Source organism: Hippopotamus amphibius, chromosome 4, assembly GCF_030028045.1.
Source record: "Hippopotamus amphibius kiboko isolate mHipAmp2 chromosome 4, mHipAmp2.hap2, whole genome shotgun sequence".
In the NCBI taxonomy this organism is placed as follows: Eukaryota; Metazoa; Chordata; class Mammalia; order Artiodactyla; family Hippopotamidae; genus Hippopotamus; species Hippopotamus amphibius.
In genome coordinates, this window is record NC_080189.1 from 153,902,608 (window position 1) to 153,921,394 (window position 18,787).

General features: G+C 42.2%; 2 protein-coding genes across 3 annotated transcripts in view; one reads left to right on the plus strand and one right to left on the minus strand.

The window, feature by feature from the left end:
* The window catches only part of PLEKHH1 (pleckstrin homology, MyTH4 and FERM domain containing H1), a 51,064-nt gene extending 47,601 nt beyond the window's left edge, over positions 1-3,463 (plus strand). Inside the window, exons 27-29 of the mRNA XM_057733297.1 lie at positions 201-287; positions 1,509-1,655; positions 2,631-3,463. Of these exons, the coding sequence (XP_057589280.1) occupies positions 201-287; positions 1,509-1,655; positions 2,631-2,792 (396 nt within the window). The 3' untranslated portion in view covers positions 2,793-3,463. The remainder of the gene's footprint in view (positions 1-200; positions 288-1,508; positions 1,656-2,630) is intronic.
* A 1,361-nt stretch (positions 3,464-4,824) lies between these two features.
* On the minus strand, positions 4,825-13,017 carry PIGH (phosphatidylinositol glycan anchor biosynthesis class H). 2 transcript variants are annotated; one of them, XM_057733300.1, is made up of 4 exons: positions 12,755-13,017; positions 8,563-8,772; positions 7,667-7,750; positions 4,825-5,490 (listed from the first exon to the last, which is right to left on the minus strand). In XM_057733300.1, the coding sequence occupies exons 1-4, from the start codon at positions 12,932-12,934 to the stop codon at positions 5,398-5,400; spliced, it is 567 nt and encodes a 188-aa protein (XP_057589283.1). In that variant the 5' UTR covers positions 12,935-13,017; the 3' UTR covers positions 4,825-5,397. The 2 variants fall into 2 exon arrangements, with proteins under 2 accessions (XP_057589283.1, XP_057589284.1); XM_057733301.1 differs by having other exon boundaries at positions 7,667-7,714; positions 12,755-13,010.
* Between the last annotated feature and the right edge of the window lie 5,770 nt (positions 13,018-18,787).

The following is an 18,787-nucleotide window of genomic DNA, read 5'->3' on the forward strand; positions in this document are numbered from 1 at the left end:
TAGGGGGCCAGAGCCCCAAGCGAGATGCTTTCTGCCATGAGCAGCCTGTTTACTCTAGCAGGCTGTACAAATACCATCTTCTTTGTTTTCCAAAAGGAGGAAAAAGTTGGAAATCACCGCCTAGCAGGTCCCACTCAGAAAGCTCTAGTGGTTCAGAATCCCTAGCTGTGAATGTCTGATGGATTTTCCTTTTTCCCCAGCCTGCACGGCTGTCTTCCAAGGAGAACGCTCTGGTGTGGATTGCTGTGAATGAGGATGGTGTCAGCATCCTGGACCACAACACTATGGTATGGAAGGGTGAGGGCTGGCTCCCTGACCCCTCCTTCTTCTGAACAGTAGCTTTTCTTCTTCTCTCTGGAATCAAAGGCCTGCGCTATCCCACCCTCTGCCCAAGCACTGCTGTCCTCTAGACACAGCTTGTGGACATTCCAAATGTAGATCTCCAAAGTGTGACCACTTCAGAGTTCACCCTTCCTGGTCTGGAAGAGACTGGGCATGCTGGCTTCTAGCTCAGGAGGGATGTAGAAAGTTTCTCCAGATATTATTCACCCATAAAAAGGAATGAAATTGAGTTATTTGTAGTGAGGTGGATGGACCTAGAGACTGTCATACAGAGCGAAGCCAGAAAGAGAAAAACAAATACCGTATGCTAACTCATATATGGAATCTAAAAAAATGGTACTGATGAACCCAGGGACAGGACAAGAATAAAGATGCAAATGTAGAGAACGGACTTGAGGACACGGGGTGAGGGGGACGAAGGGGAACCTGGGACAAAGTGAGAGAGTAGCAATGACATATATACACTACCAACTGTAAGACAGATAGCTAGGAGGAAGTTGCTGCATAACACAGGGAGATCAAGTCGATGATGGGTGACAACTTAGAGGCCTGGGATAGGGAGGGTGGGAGGCAGTCGCGGGAGGGAGGGGATATGGGGATATATGTATAAATACAGCTGATTCACTCTGTTGTACAGCAGAAACTGGCACAACAGTGTAAAGCAATTATATTCCAATAAAGAGCTTAAAAAAAATCATTCGGTTGTTATGTGCACACTCTAGGAATATCTAGATCAGATAAATAGACTGGTAAATTTACTATGACATGTTGCTTTATCTAATATCCTAATAAGTTAATTATATTTTCAAGCTATAATTGAACATCTTAAATTATTACTTTTTGTATATTTTTACTTTTGTCTATGCCTAATTGCATATACTGTATGTATAAATGCACATAATAATTTACTGCAAATTGTTTTATGAATAATGTGCCACAGAATAAGCCTTGGAGGAATTCAAAGAGGCTGTCATTCGCTGTCAGAGATGATCCCAATTAGGAAAAAAAAGGAAATGGGAAAAATGAGGACGCTCTGTATAAAGATAATATTTGCACAGTTACCTATGGTGTCTGTTCTCCCTTCCTGCAATGAATAATAAACCTAACCGCTGAACTACAAAAAAAAAAAAAAGTTTCTCCAGAACTAACTGGCTCTTTTCCCACAGCAAGTGCATGTCACTTACCCCTACTCTTCAGTGATGACCTTCGGTGGCTGCCGGGATGACTTCATGCTTGTGATTAGATCCATTCCAGACCAGAGCTCTGGAAAAGGCCACGTTGAGAAGCTGATCTTCCGGATGGCTGCTCCCAAGGTGGGTCTGAACACTGCTAAAACATTTTACTCTACTGTGGTCCGATGAGGTGTGCTCAGAGCTTAGAAAGGAAACTGGGGTTATGACAGTACTCTGGAAGGGCCCTGCCCCAAATAAAGCTTTTGGTCCTGTCTGTCATCAGTACTCCAGAGGGTTCAGGTGGCGTCCCTGCGATCACTGCGGAGCTGGTAGGTGGAGGGGCTGATGGAAGAGGGAACTCGCTCTGGTCCAGCTACTCCTGCGCTCCTCACGTTACCTTCTTCCCTCCTGTCAGCCACAGCACCGGACAGGCTTGCGTTGGGGGCCCTCTTGCTCCTCTTATCCTTGCAGCAGGCCCAAGGCCAGGGCAGCTTCCTCCTCAAGGTGTTCTCACCTTGCCTTGGGCTCTGCTGTCCCAGCGCTAGTCACAAGTAGGACAGTCTGCACGTGCTGCCCCTTCCCTGGGGTTCTGCAGACGATCTTAAGAACTGTTCACTTTAAGGGCTTTGTTCCTACTCAGTACAGGAAATACTGATGCAAAAATAACAATTCCAGAGACTCTGAAACCAAAGTTCTGATTTATAGTTTCTGGCTCCCTTCTGAGCAACTGGAAACCCTGTTGTTTTAATCCTAAAGTTGGAGTTTGCCAAACCTCCTCCTCCTTTCAATACTGTCCCTGCCAAAGGAGAGGAAGTACAGATCCCTTCCTCCAGGGAGGCTGCCTTGCCCTGGCTTGGAGACAGCCAGAGCGGAATGTTGGTCCTCCTGTTCTCAGGGCGTACGGTGCATCTCAGGACCTCCAGATGCCCATTTCACTAGGCCTCTGAACCTCACAGTAATGATCCCCTTTGAACATTTTTCCCCCTGGGTGGGTATTTTAAGAGACAAACTGAAGCCCAAGAAGCTTATACACCCAGTGCAACAGCTAGCGAGTGAGAGGGCCAGGATTCAAGCCAAAGCTAGTTCAATTCCTTTGTTTCTCCGTTGTCTCCTTAGATTGCAGAGGTGAGCTTCATCACGGCCAGCTACATGAACCACCGCTCCACAACTGTGAACCCCCCCACCAAGCCGCCTGCTGCCTGCCAGCCATGGGAACTGGATGGACGACAGTTCTTTGCTTCTGTTCCACGTGCTGCCAAGGGGCCAACGTTGCTGTGACTATTTCTCCTACCCCTTCCCCCACCACCACCTGGTGCCTCTGGGGCTAGAGACGTATCCTCGGGTGCAATACTACTGTCATGGGTCTAACAGCCCCCTGCAACCCACCCCAGCTGTTCTGTGAAATGTGTAATTCAGTGTCCATGAAGCCTTTGCTCTCTAGGTGCCTTATAATGTTTCAGGGCCAACCTTTAAAAATCCAGACCCAGTATAAAAACCACTCTTTTTTTTCCATAAGAATACTGAGCTCTGGATGCTTGCTGCCTGATTCTAGACACAGATAGGATGGCCCACTGCTACTGGTTACTGAGGGCATCAGTGCTGTAAGTCAGAGTTTCCTGCACTGCTACTCTCAGGGAGACTAATAGTTTTTATATTGTATATGGTCCTCATGCAGGGATTTATACTTGAAGTTCTCCCGACATCCCCGAACAGGAGAGGACTAGAATTCCCAATTCACCTGAACTCCAACAAAAGCCTAGAACTAAGACTGGACTTCCTTTCCCATATGGGAAAGGTGTTGGCAGGGCTGGAGAAAAAGGAGTAGACTCACCTTTCCCCTTCCCGTGCTGTGAACGAGGAGGCATTGGCGGCACCCTTCTGGGGCAGTGGCACCTGTCTCTGCAGGACAAGGCGCCATACCGAGACTGAAGCTGTTCTCCCTCACACTGGACCGTGGTACGGGCAAGGGCAGGGGGCAGATCCAACCTGACCTCTCCCTGTCTCATTTTAATGACTGGACAGGGCTCAGTGAAGGCTGTGCTTACTACTGTAGGAGAAGGCGGTTGTCACTTGTTCCCCTGCTCTTTGAAAGACCAAGCAAATGCACTCTGCTTTTTGCTGCTCTGTGAGGCCACCAAAGATGAGTAAAAAACAGAAGACCCCCTCCAGACTCACGGGCCTGGATTTGCTCCTTAAGACTCCTGGTAATCTTGTGCTGGGAATTAGCTTGAGGGCAGACACACATATGTGTTACCTGTCCTAGACTAAGGGCATCAGTGTCTTTCACCCTTTGCCTTCCTAATGATATCAATATCCCCCCATCCCCAAGTGAGACGTTCTGTTGAATGCAGAGAGGATCCTCTCCACCCTCCCCTAACGGGAAAAAAAAGAGAGACGAAAGAGTTCATTTATACTCTGATTTTCCAACAATGGAGAAACTGAGTTTTATTTCAAAGCTCTAAGGCAGTCTTACCATTTTTCAATAAAGTGCCGAACAAACTATATGGGTTTAGCAATAGCATCCAAGAACCAAGCCTTTAACCCCAACAAAGTGTGTGTGTGTTGCACACTGCAAAAACTGCAAGGCTGGAACTAGTTTATCTGAACACCTCAGCTGCTGTAAGCTTTCCCTCTCTCACCCTTTAAACTGACAAGCACGATGGAAAAAGCAGCACATCAGAGTGTCTGCCTTTTTTAAATGAACTTGACTTTGCCAGGCTGGCAATTTTATAGCTGCCTCCCATTTCTGTTCCTGCCCTTCCCCCAGGACTTGGGATTTAGCTGAGACATTTCTACCTCAAACAAGTGACATGTCCCACAGGCTCCTGAATAACCCCTTCAGGGCTGGTGTAAAAGGCAGAAGTTACACCTCTCATTTTGTAATATCCTGAGTGTCTCTAAGGCAAATTATGGATATTATCATCTACCCAGGAGTTAAAAAAAAAAAATCCCAAAGGAAAAGTAAGCAAGAATGGAACTGTGTTCATACTAAACTTGGGGTCAAGCTGTTTCCCCCGCCCTGTCTTCTTCCCAACCCTTCAGGAATCCTCCCTTGGTTTATTAATTTTATACAGAAGAAACTGCCTTATAAACAAAGGCTTCTGCAGTATGTATGTTTACTGTTCTTAAACATGTCTGGAAACTAAAGTCAAATTTCTGTCTGGCCTTTTGTCTCATCCTTCTTGGCAAAATAAGTTTTTGAAACCATAGACAATGCTGAGTAACAAGAGTATTAATATGCTTGACACCCGTGACCGAAATGCCACGGTTGTGTTTGTCAATAAAAAGCAGCTGTCTGAACCAAGCAACTGTGTATGTTTTGGAGGGAGATCTGTTAATTAAGAGAATCATCATAAATTAACCCAGTACAGAACACAGGAGCTGGGTGGACAGAGACTAGTCTTTCGTAGGAGATTTCTTCCTACTGACCAGTCCCCAAAGGGCTTGCTTTTTTTCTTAACTTTTATACAGGGGTACTGTGCAGCTGGAAATTATCTTTCTCAAGAGATCTGATGTCAATTTCCCATTGTCTTGCTCTCCAAATTTCAACAAAAAGTAAACTTGAATGTGCTTAGGAATTTCACAAAGTGCTCTTTGTCAATATTACTCCTGACATAGTGTTTCGAGGTCTCCCCTCAGTTGTAAAGTAAACAAAACAAAACCGTACAAAGGGAGCACTAAAATACACATAAATACTTCGCTCAACATCACACAATAAGTTAGTTTTCCAGTCACCTGCTCTATGGCTCTGAGGTCCACGGCATCCATAGTGGTTCCTAGGACTGTGTCCACTTGATGGTTTAAAATACAGAAAATAAACCAGCCACTGTGGCTTAGGAGTCATCTCCTCTGGAAGACGACACTGGCCTTCTGAATTCAGGACTCACGGGCTTGTTGACGTGGCTTTCTGGTGTGCCAGGATCTCCTGGCAGCTCCTGTACACTTCAATCAAGCAGTCCAGCCGGGGCTTGGCACTCTGAATTCCAAGGGGGAGAAACGCAGGGTCGAGATGAGCAGAAGAAAGTGCTTAGTGATGCTGCATTCACGTGCAACCTCAACCTCTCACTCACCACCAGAGGGTCTAAACGCTACAGGTGTGGGCTTCAGAGAGGCAGGAGTTCAGGCCTCACACTTTGCTGGGAAGAATCCCTAACCAGGCCCACATCCCAGCCTGGGAACTGTGGGAAGCAGGAGCTGAAGACAGTTTTTAATCTATCTACAAGGATAAGTCAAAAATTATCCGTACTCAGGTTATATTAAAACTTCTGTTGGCCGCACTGTCTTATCAGCACTTTCCGTTCAAGGCTACTACCTCCCCAGTCACTGCTGTACTGGTGTGAACATGTTATATCAGTTCATTTGTAACTGCGGTGCAAGCAAAAATGGATGCCCCACTTGTGATCTGCATGAAAGAGGAGCAGCGTGCAGTATTCATCTTTTGTGGTCTGAGGGTGTACCTGGTGCCGTTATTTATCGAAGACTTTGTGTGCAGTATGGAGAAAGTTTTTGTCTTGAAGAAGTGTGTATGAATGCATATAGATGCTTATTGAAAAGGTGAAGCCTAAACTTCGGATTAAACGCAGAGGACTGCCATCCAGGGGCATTGTGATCTCGCATGACAATGCACGTCCGCACACTTCTGCCCACACTGTCAACACTCTGCAAAAACTTCGTTTTGAGGTGTTAAAGCATCCTCCCTATAGTCCTGATCTTGCTCCATCAGACTTTCACCTGTCTGGTCCCCTGAAAGCAGCCCTCGGAGGATGAGGATTCACTTCTGATGAAGAAGTGAAGACAATGGTGCATTCATGACTCGCAGCTCAGCCTAGAACATTTTTTAATGAGGGAATATGAAAGCTTGTTGACAGATGGACAAAGTGTATTGAAAGCAAGGAGATTATCTCGAAAAATAATGTATTTGTCTTTTCTAAAAGTTAATTAAGATAAATTCTACAACTAGAGTGCAGATAATTTTTGACTCACCCTTGTAAATGTCATGACCTCCACCTAAGAGCAAGCAAGAGGCGTAACAAGGACAGATCCTCTTGGGAAGTGTCACAAGCTGTGAAGGAGTTCTCAGAGACAAGAAGGGCAGTTTCATATGTAAATACTGAAAATTATTTTGTATAATGAAATATAATACAACCAAATTAAAAGCCACAAAATGGGAAAAATATATGTGGAAAACATATTTAATAAAAGTTTGCTACCCAAAATATATAAATTGTTACAATGCAGAATCAATATCTAGTATCTATTTGACTAATAGAGGAGATGGATAGAGAAAATACAAGGAAATATGAAAAGTCTGTCATTTAAAGAGACACAAATTTAATAACTCTAAATTCCTTTACCTACATACTAAACTAAAAAATAGCTAAACCCACTGTTAGCCAAGACTACAAAAAAAAGTACAAATTCCCAAAAGTTGTCCAACCTCTTAAGCCAAATCTCTAACACTATCAAAATCTATGAAACTATTCATAAGCTTTAATAAAATAATTTTGAACTATAATGCAAAAGAATTTTAGCTTAGCTGCCTTAAATCTGTTGTGAAAAAAGGGCAGTGAGGCAGAGTTAACTGCATACATAAATACTTTATATACCTATAAAATAATTTATTATAATCATGTTTGTATAAGTATTTTTTTTTGTAAGAGCAAAACAATAATCTGGACAGGATTTCAAAAGCTAACATGAGATGGCTAAATAAACAGATATTTGACATGATATAATTATTTAAAATAATAACTATAATGGCCTTTGTGGATGCATGAAAATATGTATATTAAAAAAACAAGTCACAGTGTATTACAGTCTGTATAGATCAATAACATCTATGTAAAATCACATATTGGCAGACTGACAGAGTCAAAGTAGATGAATGATGACATAGGTGGAAGTTGTTATATATTTTTATCTCTAAAATTTGTATAAATTCATAATATTTCTGAAAGCCTTATTTGCCTCAGAAAGGAATTTCTGAAATAACTAAAATCCTAATTCTCAGTAAAAATAGCCCTCAGGTATCCTCAAATCCTCCTGACAACAGACGTTTACATTCCTACTGAACATAAGAAGCAGCAGATATGCAGAGAATAGTGGAAAGGTAGAGGATTTCTTTGCAGGAGAAACAAGTATTCTGTGCTCACCTGGAAGAGAGGTACTACTTGAGATATCCCATGTGGTTTCACTGGATCCTTCAATAAAATGCAGAGGTAGTAAATCACCTTTTGCTACAAGAAAACAAACCAAATAGCAGAGATCTAAGTGAAATTCAGTTTTCATTTTCAAGGGAAGGCTCAACACTTTTTCGTACACTTGATAGCTTTTAAAGTGAGGGAGGGACTTCCCTGCTGGCGCAGTGGTTGAGAATCCGTTCGCCAATGCGGATTCGAGGGAACACGGGTTTGAGCCCTGGTCTGGGAAGATCCCACATGCCTCGGAGCAACTAAGCCCGTGTGCCACAACTACTGAGCTTGTGCTCTAGAGCCTGTGAGCCACAACTACTGAGCCTGAGTGCCACAACTACTGAAGCCTGCGTGCCTAGAGCCCATGCTCCACAAGAGAAGCCACTGCAATGAGAAGCCTGTGCACCGCAAGGAAGAGTATTGCCCGCTCACCCTAACTAGAGAAAGCCCGTGTGCAGCAATGAAGACCCAATGCAGCCAATAAATAAATTTATAAAGTGAGGGAGAAGTATATTCTTATTCTTTAGATGAAAAAAGACAAAACAACGAACAACAACCACCAGAGATGATTTTGAAGCTGGACTAGAAAATAAAGTTGAAATGCTGACTGCCTATCCATGAAAACCTATAGTATCTCTTTAAAAAATAAAGGACATGTGTTTTCAATACAAATTTTACTTCTATGGTTTAAAGACATGCCGCCAAAAAGAAAACACTATAAGTACTGGAGCAAAGAACCCTCAAGTTTAATTCTGTGACATCAGTTACTTTAGGTATTAAGACAGTTTAGACTCAGGCATACCCCATGGGCTGCCTCCTCCAGAAAGGCCTGTAACATTTACCACTTAAATACTTACCATGTAAATAGCCTCATTAATAACAACATCCTTCACCTTGCCCATCTCAATGAAGGTGGTGCTTTCTTTGCCTGAGGCATAGGATGAGGTCATCTGGATGCCAAGGGAATCAATGATTAACAGAGTTTCGTGATCAATCTTCACAAAATGGAGGTAACCAAGCAGGCCTAAGAGGGTGATGAAGATGGCAGCAGAGAGGATCATGCTGTTCTGAAGAGAGAGCCAGACACAGGTGGTAAGATTCCCAAGTGGTCCTCTGCATACATCTCTGCTGTTTAATATATCAACTCTAGGCAATGTGGAAAAAAGCCTTTGTTCTGCTGTGAGGTGAACAGATGGGAAGAACAGGCGTGGAGGACGAGGAAACTACTTCTATTTGGGCTCCGTAGTGCTATGAAAGCATAGGATAAAATATATCCAGACAACAAATGGATAGGTCTAGGGAGGAGAACCTCCATCAGCAAAATACCCATCATAGCACTCTCAGAGATTTTCCTTCCAAAACTGCAACTTAAGGACTCAGATCTTTTCTTCTCAGGCTCCATCAGTAAAATATGCAGCAAAATCACAGACTGAAGAGTAATAAAATGCTTAGCACAGTGTAGCAGATAATACTCAAGAGCCACTCCTCTTTCGTGATAGAAGTTGGAGTGAATCACAATTGGTTCACACTCCTGTCAGTGACTGGTTCAGAAATGGACCTACGACACAACTCTAGCCAGTGAGATGTGAGGGGAAGTCAGTTGTATGGGTTTCTGGAAAACTAAGTCCATCTCAAAAAAGAGATCTAAGGAAGAGAAGCCCCCTTCACCCTGAGGTTTTGATGCCTGGAACTACATGGCCTCTGCCAAACCAAGTGGAAAGCTAGGCTAAGGACAGGTGGAGTACATCAAGGGTGGAAGAGCGGTAAGATGGAAAAACTAAAATCAACCCAGCCTCTTATGCCCTCTAGAGCCCTTATTGGTTTATTAAATAATAAAGATCTTACTATTTAGGGCTCTTTTAGTTGTTTTAGGTTGTGACTGACTGATGTAAGGGTCCCAAAAATGGTTATCTACTTCTTTGATTCTAAGACACATTTATGATCTTTTATCATTTCTGAAGTTGCAATGTGTTTTTCTATCAAGGTATGTTTCTTTCATGTGGCATTGTTTTCCCTTTTTTTTTTTTTTTCCAAAAAGCTATTTAGAAAGATGACACAGGAAAAAAATCATTGATGACCTAGAATCAAAAGATTCACTAATTTACAACTTGTCATTCCCTGAGGGCAGGAAGTGTTTTATTAATCTTTGTTACTGGCAAGATACCCTCTTTGACCTAACTCTAGTCAGGCTCTTCTAAGCACTGGACCTTGGTGTCCATCCTTGTGGGATCTGCATTGTCCAAAAAGCTGTAGCAAGAATCTTGCTAAGTGAGTTTAGAGAAGACCCTCACCCTTGGTATCTGACCACTCTGGCTTGCCTTCAGCAAGAATCCTGTCAAATCAATTTAGCCAGAATCCCTCTTTACCCCTGATATTTCCTTTTAGTAATTTTCCATCCACTGACCCCTGACCCTGCTCCTTGGCTATAAATTTCCACTGGTCCCTGCTGTATTCAGAATTGAGCCCAATTCAATACTGAGGTCTCTCTTCTCCTATTGGAATAGTTTATGAATAAAATCTGTTTTTACTGCTTTAACTACAGACCAGCTCTAAGTTTTCCTGGAAAGTACCTTTCTACTTCTTTCTACATAACACATAGTTAAGTGTTAGATCAGGAGTCTGGAAACTATTTGGGCCTATGATTTGTTTTTGTCTGGTCCAACTTGAGCTAAGAATGTTTTTTAAAGGGTTGATAAAGAGAGAAAAAGAAACATAAGAATATGAGACAGAGACATGCAAAGCCTAAAATATTTACTATTTGGCCTTTTAAAGAAAAAGTTTGTTGACCCCTGTGCTGAATAATTATTTGTTGATTAACAGATGGAGGATGGAGAAATCTATGTGCTGGGTCTCTGATGACTCAGAAATATCTACTTTGAGTTAATTAAATGTCTAGTATCTAGTACAGTGTCTTGTACATGATGTGAACTGAATAAGCATTATGGAAGAATGGAGAGAGATAAAATTCAGTTCTGGCCCTTACAGATTTATTAGAGGCAAGATTAATATATATAAAATATTTTTGGAGAATACTATGATACTGACTAGAAGTGAGTAAGGCAGGATTAAAAGAGAGAGAGAGAAAGCAAAGAGAGAGAGATTAAAGTACACAGAAATATCCTATGAAGACTTACAAGGAAGCACGATTTAACTTATGCAGACGAGGCGGTGGTTACTGACAGATATACTTAACTGAGAAAAGAAAGGGGGAAGAACATTCCAGGCTGGAATAAGTAAGGTAAAAACTAAGAATTCTAACAGAACTGTGAATTCAAAAAGTGGGAGGAAAGAAGGGATGAAAAACAGTATATACCTAGGGGATTTGACCTATATTGGCTTTTCTATAAAGTAATCCTTGCCTCAAACTTCACTATCCCTGCCTTTTTTGTATTTCATCTTTCTTTCTGAAATTCTAACAATTCAATATTCGTTTGGGTTCAATATTCCTTCATCAGATTTCTTCTCATCCTAGCTGAGATTCATTACTCTGATTAATAGTTTTGAATAGGAGGAAAGATAAATTTTGGTTCACAGAGCCCTTAAGAAGTGTTAAAATGGAGTTTAAAGGAAGATAAGATTACTGAGCCATGGACATTTGATGGGGGTAAGTGGGATATACCAGGATGACAGAGATGAGTACAAAAGGGAGCTGGCGTAAAAACAAACTTCTCCTATTTAAAAATTTTGCCTAAGCAAAATTATGATGTCCTAAGGAGGAGACATCATAGTACAGTGGAAAAGACACGATTTCAGAGTCAGACAGCCCTGGGTTTGAAGCCCTGGTATGCCACTTACTAGCTTTATCACTTCAGATACGTTATTACTCTTCCTGAGTTTGGTTTTCTTCTAAAGTTGAAATGAGGCATTCAGTGAAGCAGCTGGCACTCAGTGGGCACTTAATAAATATCTGTTCCCTCCTCCTCACATGACTACGCGGCCAGAGCTCAGGCTAGTACTGAAATTCAACTATATTATATATTGTCTTTTTAGGGGGAGGAGGAAGGGCTGTCCTGGTAGCCTAACCAATTCCACTGACATATGAACAAGCTTTTAGATACAATTTGGTACAAATTAGGGCAGTCTTAATTTTGCATATATATCTATACTAAATTACCATGCTCTGAAATATGCTCAGATGGCAAAAAAAAAATAAAATAAAAAAGCTAATGGATGCAGTATTGAAAACAATACCCAAATTATAGAAATAAATAGTCTTGCTGTACTTAGCTCTGGTCAGATCACTCCTGGAATAAGATACTCCACTCAGGGCACTACATATGAAACTAAATTCATCCTGAAAAGGGCAATCAGGATGATTCCTTTTATTTGACGGCTGTCCCAATGCTACTACATGTGACCCTCACAATGCTGGCGTGGCAGCTTTTAATTTCATTTTAGAGATGTTAAAACTGAGCCTCGGAAAATAGGGATGAATCTGGAAATTAAGTATAGGAACCACCGATCTCCGAAATTTCACAATTCTTTGTAAATTACTTGAAGTTGGGGAAGAGACTTGGGGGAGGGGGGCGTTAGATTGCCTTGAAAAAGAGAGATTAGAAAGAACTATCAAGCTCTTAACTTGCGTGCGTGAATCGTGGAGGCAAAGACAGTTTCTAGAAGACTGTAAAAGGTATTGTGAGAAGTGATTCCTCTGAGGAGTGGAAGTGATGGATGAGGACAATCCACTTTGTTCTCTGGGCTCCTGGAACTGAATTACTATGAGCAGTACTACACACAGCACATGAAGTTAAAGGTTCAGGCTGCTGTGCAAGGACTAGATGTATGCTGGGTGGAAGCACGGAACTGAGCAGCGACCCGGGGGCCGGGGGGTGGGGGGGATGAAGTAGAGGAGCACAAACTTCACTAACCCTAAGGGAAAGAGCTGCCCAGCAGGGAATGGCGTCCCCAGAACCTGCGAGTTGCCACCCTCCAGGCCCCACGGCTGCAGGAGGGTCCGGCGAGAGGTCTGGGCTCGACTCTAAGACCCCAAAGACCCTTCCAAACCCGAGCCCCGGCGTCCCGTCGCGGGAAGGGGCCGGCCGGCCTCACCTCGCAGAGGGTGAAGAGTCCGTAGGCCGCTAGCCACACGCTGCAGGTGACAGCGGTGAGCGAGCGCAAGGAGATCCGAGGGCAGCTGAGGCAGAACTCCAGGCAGGACGGGGAGTAGTAGCGGCGCTGCAGGGCCAGGCGGCCGCCGCAGATATCTGAGAAGCTCTGCTCGTCCTCCATGGCCGGCGAGCCCCCACCACCACGGGCCGCGCCACTCTAGCGCGCCCTCCAGCGTCCTCTCGCGGGCTCTGGACTCTCTTCCCCACAGCGGGGTTGGCCACGCCCCTCCCCAGGCTGTGCGCAGCCGCAGTTCCGCGCCGACGGCAGAGAAGGCACATGCGGGTTAAGTGTTTCCACGCCGGGCGGGGTGGGATTCTACCACTCTATACCGCAGAGATTCGTAGGGGGCCAGCGCCTGAGCAGAAATCAGATTAAAACCAATGTTAACGTGCTTTTGCTCGACATACTGATTTTTTTAAAATAAATTTATTTATTTTATTGGCTGTGTTGGGTGTTTTTTTTTTGCTGTGCGCGGGCTTTCTTTAGTTGCGATGAGTGGGGGCTACTCTTCGTTGTGGTGCGCGGGCTCCTCATTGCCGTGGCTTCTCTTGTTGCGGAGCACGGGCTCTAGGCGTGTGGGCTTCAGTAGTTGCAGCACATGGGCTCAATTGTTGTGGCTCACGGGCTCTAAAGTGCAGGCTCAATTGTTGTGGTGCAGGGGCTTAGCTGCTCCACAGCATGTGGGATCTTCCTGGAGCAGGGATGGAACCCGTGTCCCCTGCATTGGCAGGTGGATTCCCAACCACTGTGCCACCTAGGAAGTCCTCCACACACTGATTTTTATTTCCAAGCCAGAGTACCCCCAAAGGAGGCAGTCAGCAGGTATTCGTTCATTCCACGCATTCATTCACTCTTTCATTCCGGTGCCAGGTAGTTTTATGTGCTGAAGGTACAGAGGTGAATAGTATTGTCAAGGTCTGCCTTCAAGCAGCTTCCTTCCTATTGAGAGGAGCAATAGGGAAACAATTTCAGAGTGCTGTTGGCAATAATATGGTATGCAGGGCGGCTTGAGGACTTTCCAATGGGCAGGTCAGAAAAGTCTCTAAGGAAAGACACTGGAGCTACAAGGATAAGGAGCCAGACTGGTCTCGGGTAGCTCTGGAAAAGGAATTTGCCAGGAGGGAGGATCAGGAAAGACAAAGCCCCCGAGGCTGGAACAAAGTTAGTTTGTAGGAGGAATCAAAAGGTCAGAGAGGCTGACGCATGGGCAATAAAGTTGGAAGTTGGGGAGTAGGTAGAAGCCAGGTCCAGGAGGGTCTTGTAGGACCTGGTAAGGAGTTTGGATTTCACTGCTTGGTTCTCTCTCCCAGACCACTGCATGGGGCATTGAGAAGGCAGATGAGTCCTGGTTGGGAGGGTTAGCAACAGCGGAAGATGCAGAAGTTATGGATAATAAAATTAAATTAAATACATTAAACTCATGAGTAATAGTGACCTGTGAGTTCCCTTTTTTCACTTGGGATGTGGCCCAAGAGTGCCTGTGTGGCCCGTTGAAAGAGTTATGATGCTTCAGCCATGAGGCAGCGTCGTGCATTAAAGAATTTGTGTATAAAGATAAATGTCATAAAGGTCTCACCAGCTTTGTGTCCTGATGAAAGTAAGGTCCAGTTTCTCCATCTTCATCCAGGGTTTTGTTTTCCTTTTTTTTTTTTTTTCTTTCCCTAAAGGATTTTCCTCAAGCATTGTTTTGTTTTTCCAATTTTATTTCTGTACCCTGAATCTTACCAAGCAATATACCCCTCTCATTTTTGTAAACATCATGTGATGACTTTTATAATTGTAAAAGTGATGTTTGCTTATTGTGGAAAATTTGAAAAATACGGAAAAGAAGAAAATTTTAAACCATCCATATTTTCACTGTGCTTTCAGAGAGAAACACAGTCGATGTTTGGGGGAAACCTCTATTCCTGGAGTTCTTAACACTCCACAGATAAAATCAGAATTTCATCTTTAGTTTTGTTAACTTCTAATTGAAATTTAATAGTTCTTTTGATTATGATTAGGCAACAAACCAATTAGTATTAGCAATACTTGTGACTTTTGTCACCAATGGAAACCACAGATATATTCATGTCACAGTAATTTTCATCTCAAAATGTCATTTCCACTCATCACTACTTCAAAATTGCAGTAATTATTAAACCAGCTACTAGATCTTCTTAGTTAATGTCACAAGAGACACATATTACCGTAAGACATTTTTAAAAGTATTTTGATAACTGTATTTTAATTCACTTGGTTTTCTTTGAAGTCCTATGTATTTTATTCATTTAAAAACATTATTGTGATAAGGGGTCCATTAGGTTTACCAGACTTACAGAGGATCTCTGGCAGCAAAAAAAGTTAAGAACCTGTGCAGGCTCAGAAGTTTCACAACTCTAGACTCATAGAAAGAAAAAAGACACCTAAATGTACTTTCAGTAATTTTTTTTAAGCTCCTTATTGGAGTATAATTGCTTTACACTGTTGTGCCAGTTTCTGCTGTACAACAAAGTGAATCAGCTGTATTTATACATATATCCCCATATCCCCTCCCTCCCACGACTCCTTCCCACCCTCCCTATCTCACTCCCTAGGTCATCACCAATCATCGAGTTGATCTTGTTGTGTTATGCAGCAGCTTCCCACTAGCTACCTATTTTACATTTGGTAGTGTATATGTCAATGCTACTCTCTCACTTCGTCCCAGCTCCCCCTTCGCCCCCTTCCCCCTCTCCCCCGCAGTGTCCTCAAGTCCGTTCTCTGTTCTCTGCGTCTGCATCTTTATTCTTGCCCTGCCGCTGGGTTCATCAGTACCATTTTTTTAGATTCCATATATGTGAGTTAGCATACGGTATTTGTTTTTCTCTTTCTGGCTTACTTAAGTCTGTATGACAATCTCTAGGTCCATCCACTTCACTACAGATAACTCAATTTCATTCCTTAAAGTACTTAATTTCTTTAAATATTAAATTATTATATTAAATATTAGATTGTAGGGATAGTGTGGTAATATAATTCTGATATCTTTATAATCACTTTGCTCTGTCAGATGACAGCATCATCTTAACTCAATTATGCAGTTTGGCACCTCTGTAGAAATTGAAATCTATGTATTTACCATTTACTTAGATGCCGCCTGGGATATGAAGTGACAAGTTCTCACGACCATGACCCTGTAAAGACATCAAGGAGTGATTCTTTTAGCTCTCAATGTTGAGCTTCAAAGTATTCACAAGCCTCAAACGTTTGGTGGAATATAACAGCAAGGAAGGGCATGGCTGATAAAAAGAACTTGGACTTAGCAATTGGCAAGTTTCCCCGAGGAGGTTCAATATCTTTTTTGCAGGGTCACTAAAGGAGTCTCACAACCAATTCCCTAGTAAATTCAGTTGTGGAGAAGCAGAGAAAGGAAGCATGAGAAACATGTACTCTGTATTTGTCAAGGCAGGCTAACTGCTACTAAAAGAATGTCAGTGGCATAACACAATAAATGTTTGTTTACTGTCTGTCTACAGTTCCACTTAGGTGCTTGCGGTCAGATAACCCATCATTTCTGCCAAGTGGTGATTCAGAGACCCAAGCTCCTTCCATTTAGTGGCTTCACAATCCCTTGGGGCCACCTCAGGGTCCCCTCCGTTGGATCCTCTGCATCTGGCTAACAGATGTCGGGCAAGCGTGGAGGATCATGCATGGGAGGGTTTTATGGCCAAATCTTCAACCCACGTTCCATTGGCCAGAACTCATAAACATAGCTATACCTAACTTCAAAGGAGGCCAGGAAACATGGTCTATCAGTGTGTCCAGTGGGGAAAGAAAAATGATTTGGTGAACAACTGGCCAGTCTTTGCTACACTTTCCAAAGAGTTCTGGCTACAAGAACTAGGAAATATATTTGAGTGAACTGAGCATCGTGGTGGCAATGTACAGGATTAATCTGGCCTACTTTTGATAAAATGGGTACTTATTTCAACTGCTGAAGTTATTCTTGGAAGCTGAGTGTCTATGAATAGTAAGAAAAAAAATCTAGCCAAAGAATTCAGTTAACTTTTTATTTTTATGGCCCATGCTGGATTCTTAAAACTCTTCTGTAACATTTTCTTTTAGTACTTGCTAACATTTAAACGGATCGAGTAGTTTTCCTAAGAATACTCTTATACTGTAGTTTTTATTCTATTTCCTTTTTTATGATATAGCATTAATGGTGTTGCTACTGTGTCACCTGAGAGTAGGTCTTAATTTAGGACCACTTACTCACAGGGGAGAAAATGTAGAGGCCCATGTACATGAAAAGACATTCCAAATAAATAGAGTTTTAAAAAGATGAATGTTGCCAATTATACCTCAATTTTTAAAAGCCAAAGAAAAGAACTTAAAAGGCTTGTTGCAGTTTTGTGAAATTGATCAAGAAATAATTTACTTACGGGGATATATGTATAAAAACAAATGATTGAACCTGGTGTACCCCCCCCAAAAAAAAATAAAAAAATAAAAAAATAAAGAAATAATTTACTTTGCATAAAAAGGTAAATATAACACATTTCATCTTGTTTAGAATTCCATTTTGGCTTATCTGTGTAGTGTGGATATACCTCTTTATATAGCTTTTTTAGTGGTTGCTCTTGGTATTACATTATATATATGAAACTGTTTTAGAAAAAACTCAGTCTTCTCCTATGTTTCTCCTTTACTCTTCACACTGCTATCACACACAGCACTTCTGACACCTTTATATAATAAAGGATACGATAAATGTTACAGATGAACAGCCAGATGAAGAGATACAGAGGGAGAGGTCTGGGAGGGTCCTGAGTACAGGAGCTCCTGTCCCTGTGGAGGTGGAGTGCATCATCCTCCCGGTATGTGGTTTCACCAACCTGGACACTCTCCAAACCCCATACTTTTGGAATCTTTATGGAGGCTTTATCATGTAGGCATGGTCAATCATTATGTCCATTTTCAGCCACTCTTCCCTCTCTGGAGAATGGGATGTGGGGGGAGCTGAAAACCCCAAGCTTCTAATCATGTATTGGTCTTTCTGGTGGCCAGCCCCCATCTAGGATCCACCAGGAGTCACCTGCAGAAGTCACAGAAGACACTGCTATCAACCAGGAAGTCCCAAAGTGTTTAAGAACTTCGTGTCAGGAACCAAGTCAAAGACCAAATATTAGAACAAAAGATGCTCCTTGTGCTCTTATCACTTAGGAAATTACAAGGATTTTAGGAGCTCTGTGCCAGGAACCAGGGGTTGAAACCTGTATATATATATATATATATATATATATATATATGTATATATGTATATATATATATGTGTATATATATATGTGTATATACATATATGTGTATATATATGTATATATATACATATATATATATATATATATTATTAGTTCATAACCACTTATCACAGTCTACTGGTATCACCATTTTGCCAGTTCAAGTGACATGTAAAAAGCTTACCTCCCTTTACTCTTCCCATTTATAATTGTCTTGGTATTTCCTCTACATTCATTGAGACCCACATTAGACATTGGCATAATTTTCACTTCAACCATCAAACATAACTTAGAAAACTTGAGAAAGAAAGTCTGTTGTTTACTTGTATTTTTGCTCTTTCCATTGTTCTTCCTTCCTAATGTTCCAAGATTCCTTCTTTCAGCATTTTCTTTCCACTCAGAGAACTTCCTTTACCCATTCTTTTAAGGTAGTGACAAATTCTCTTAGTTTTCCTTCATCTGAAAATGTCTTGATGTCCCCCTCATTCCTGGAGGATATTTTCACTGGATATAGAATTCTGGGTTGACAGTTTTCTTTCAGCACTTAGAAAACTGTGCCACTTCCTTCTGGCCTCCATGGTTTCTGATGGGAAATCTCCATCATTTGAGTTATTTTTCCTCTTTAGTTAAGGGTTTCTCCACCACTGTTTTCAAGATTTGTTCTTTGTCTTTAGTTTTCAGAAGTTTGACTATGATATTTCTTGGCACGAGTATC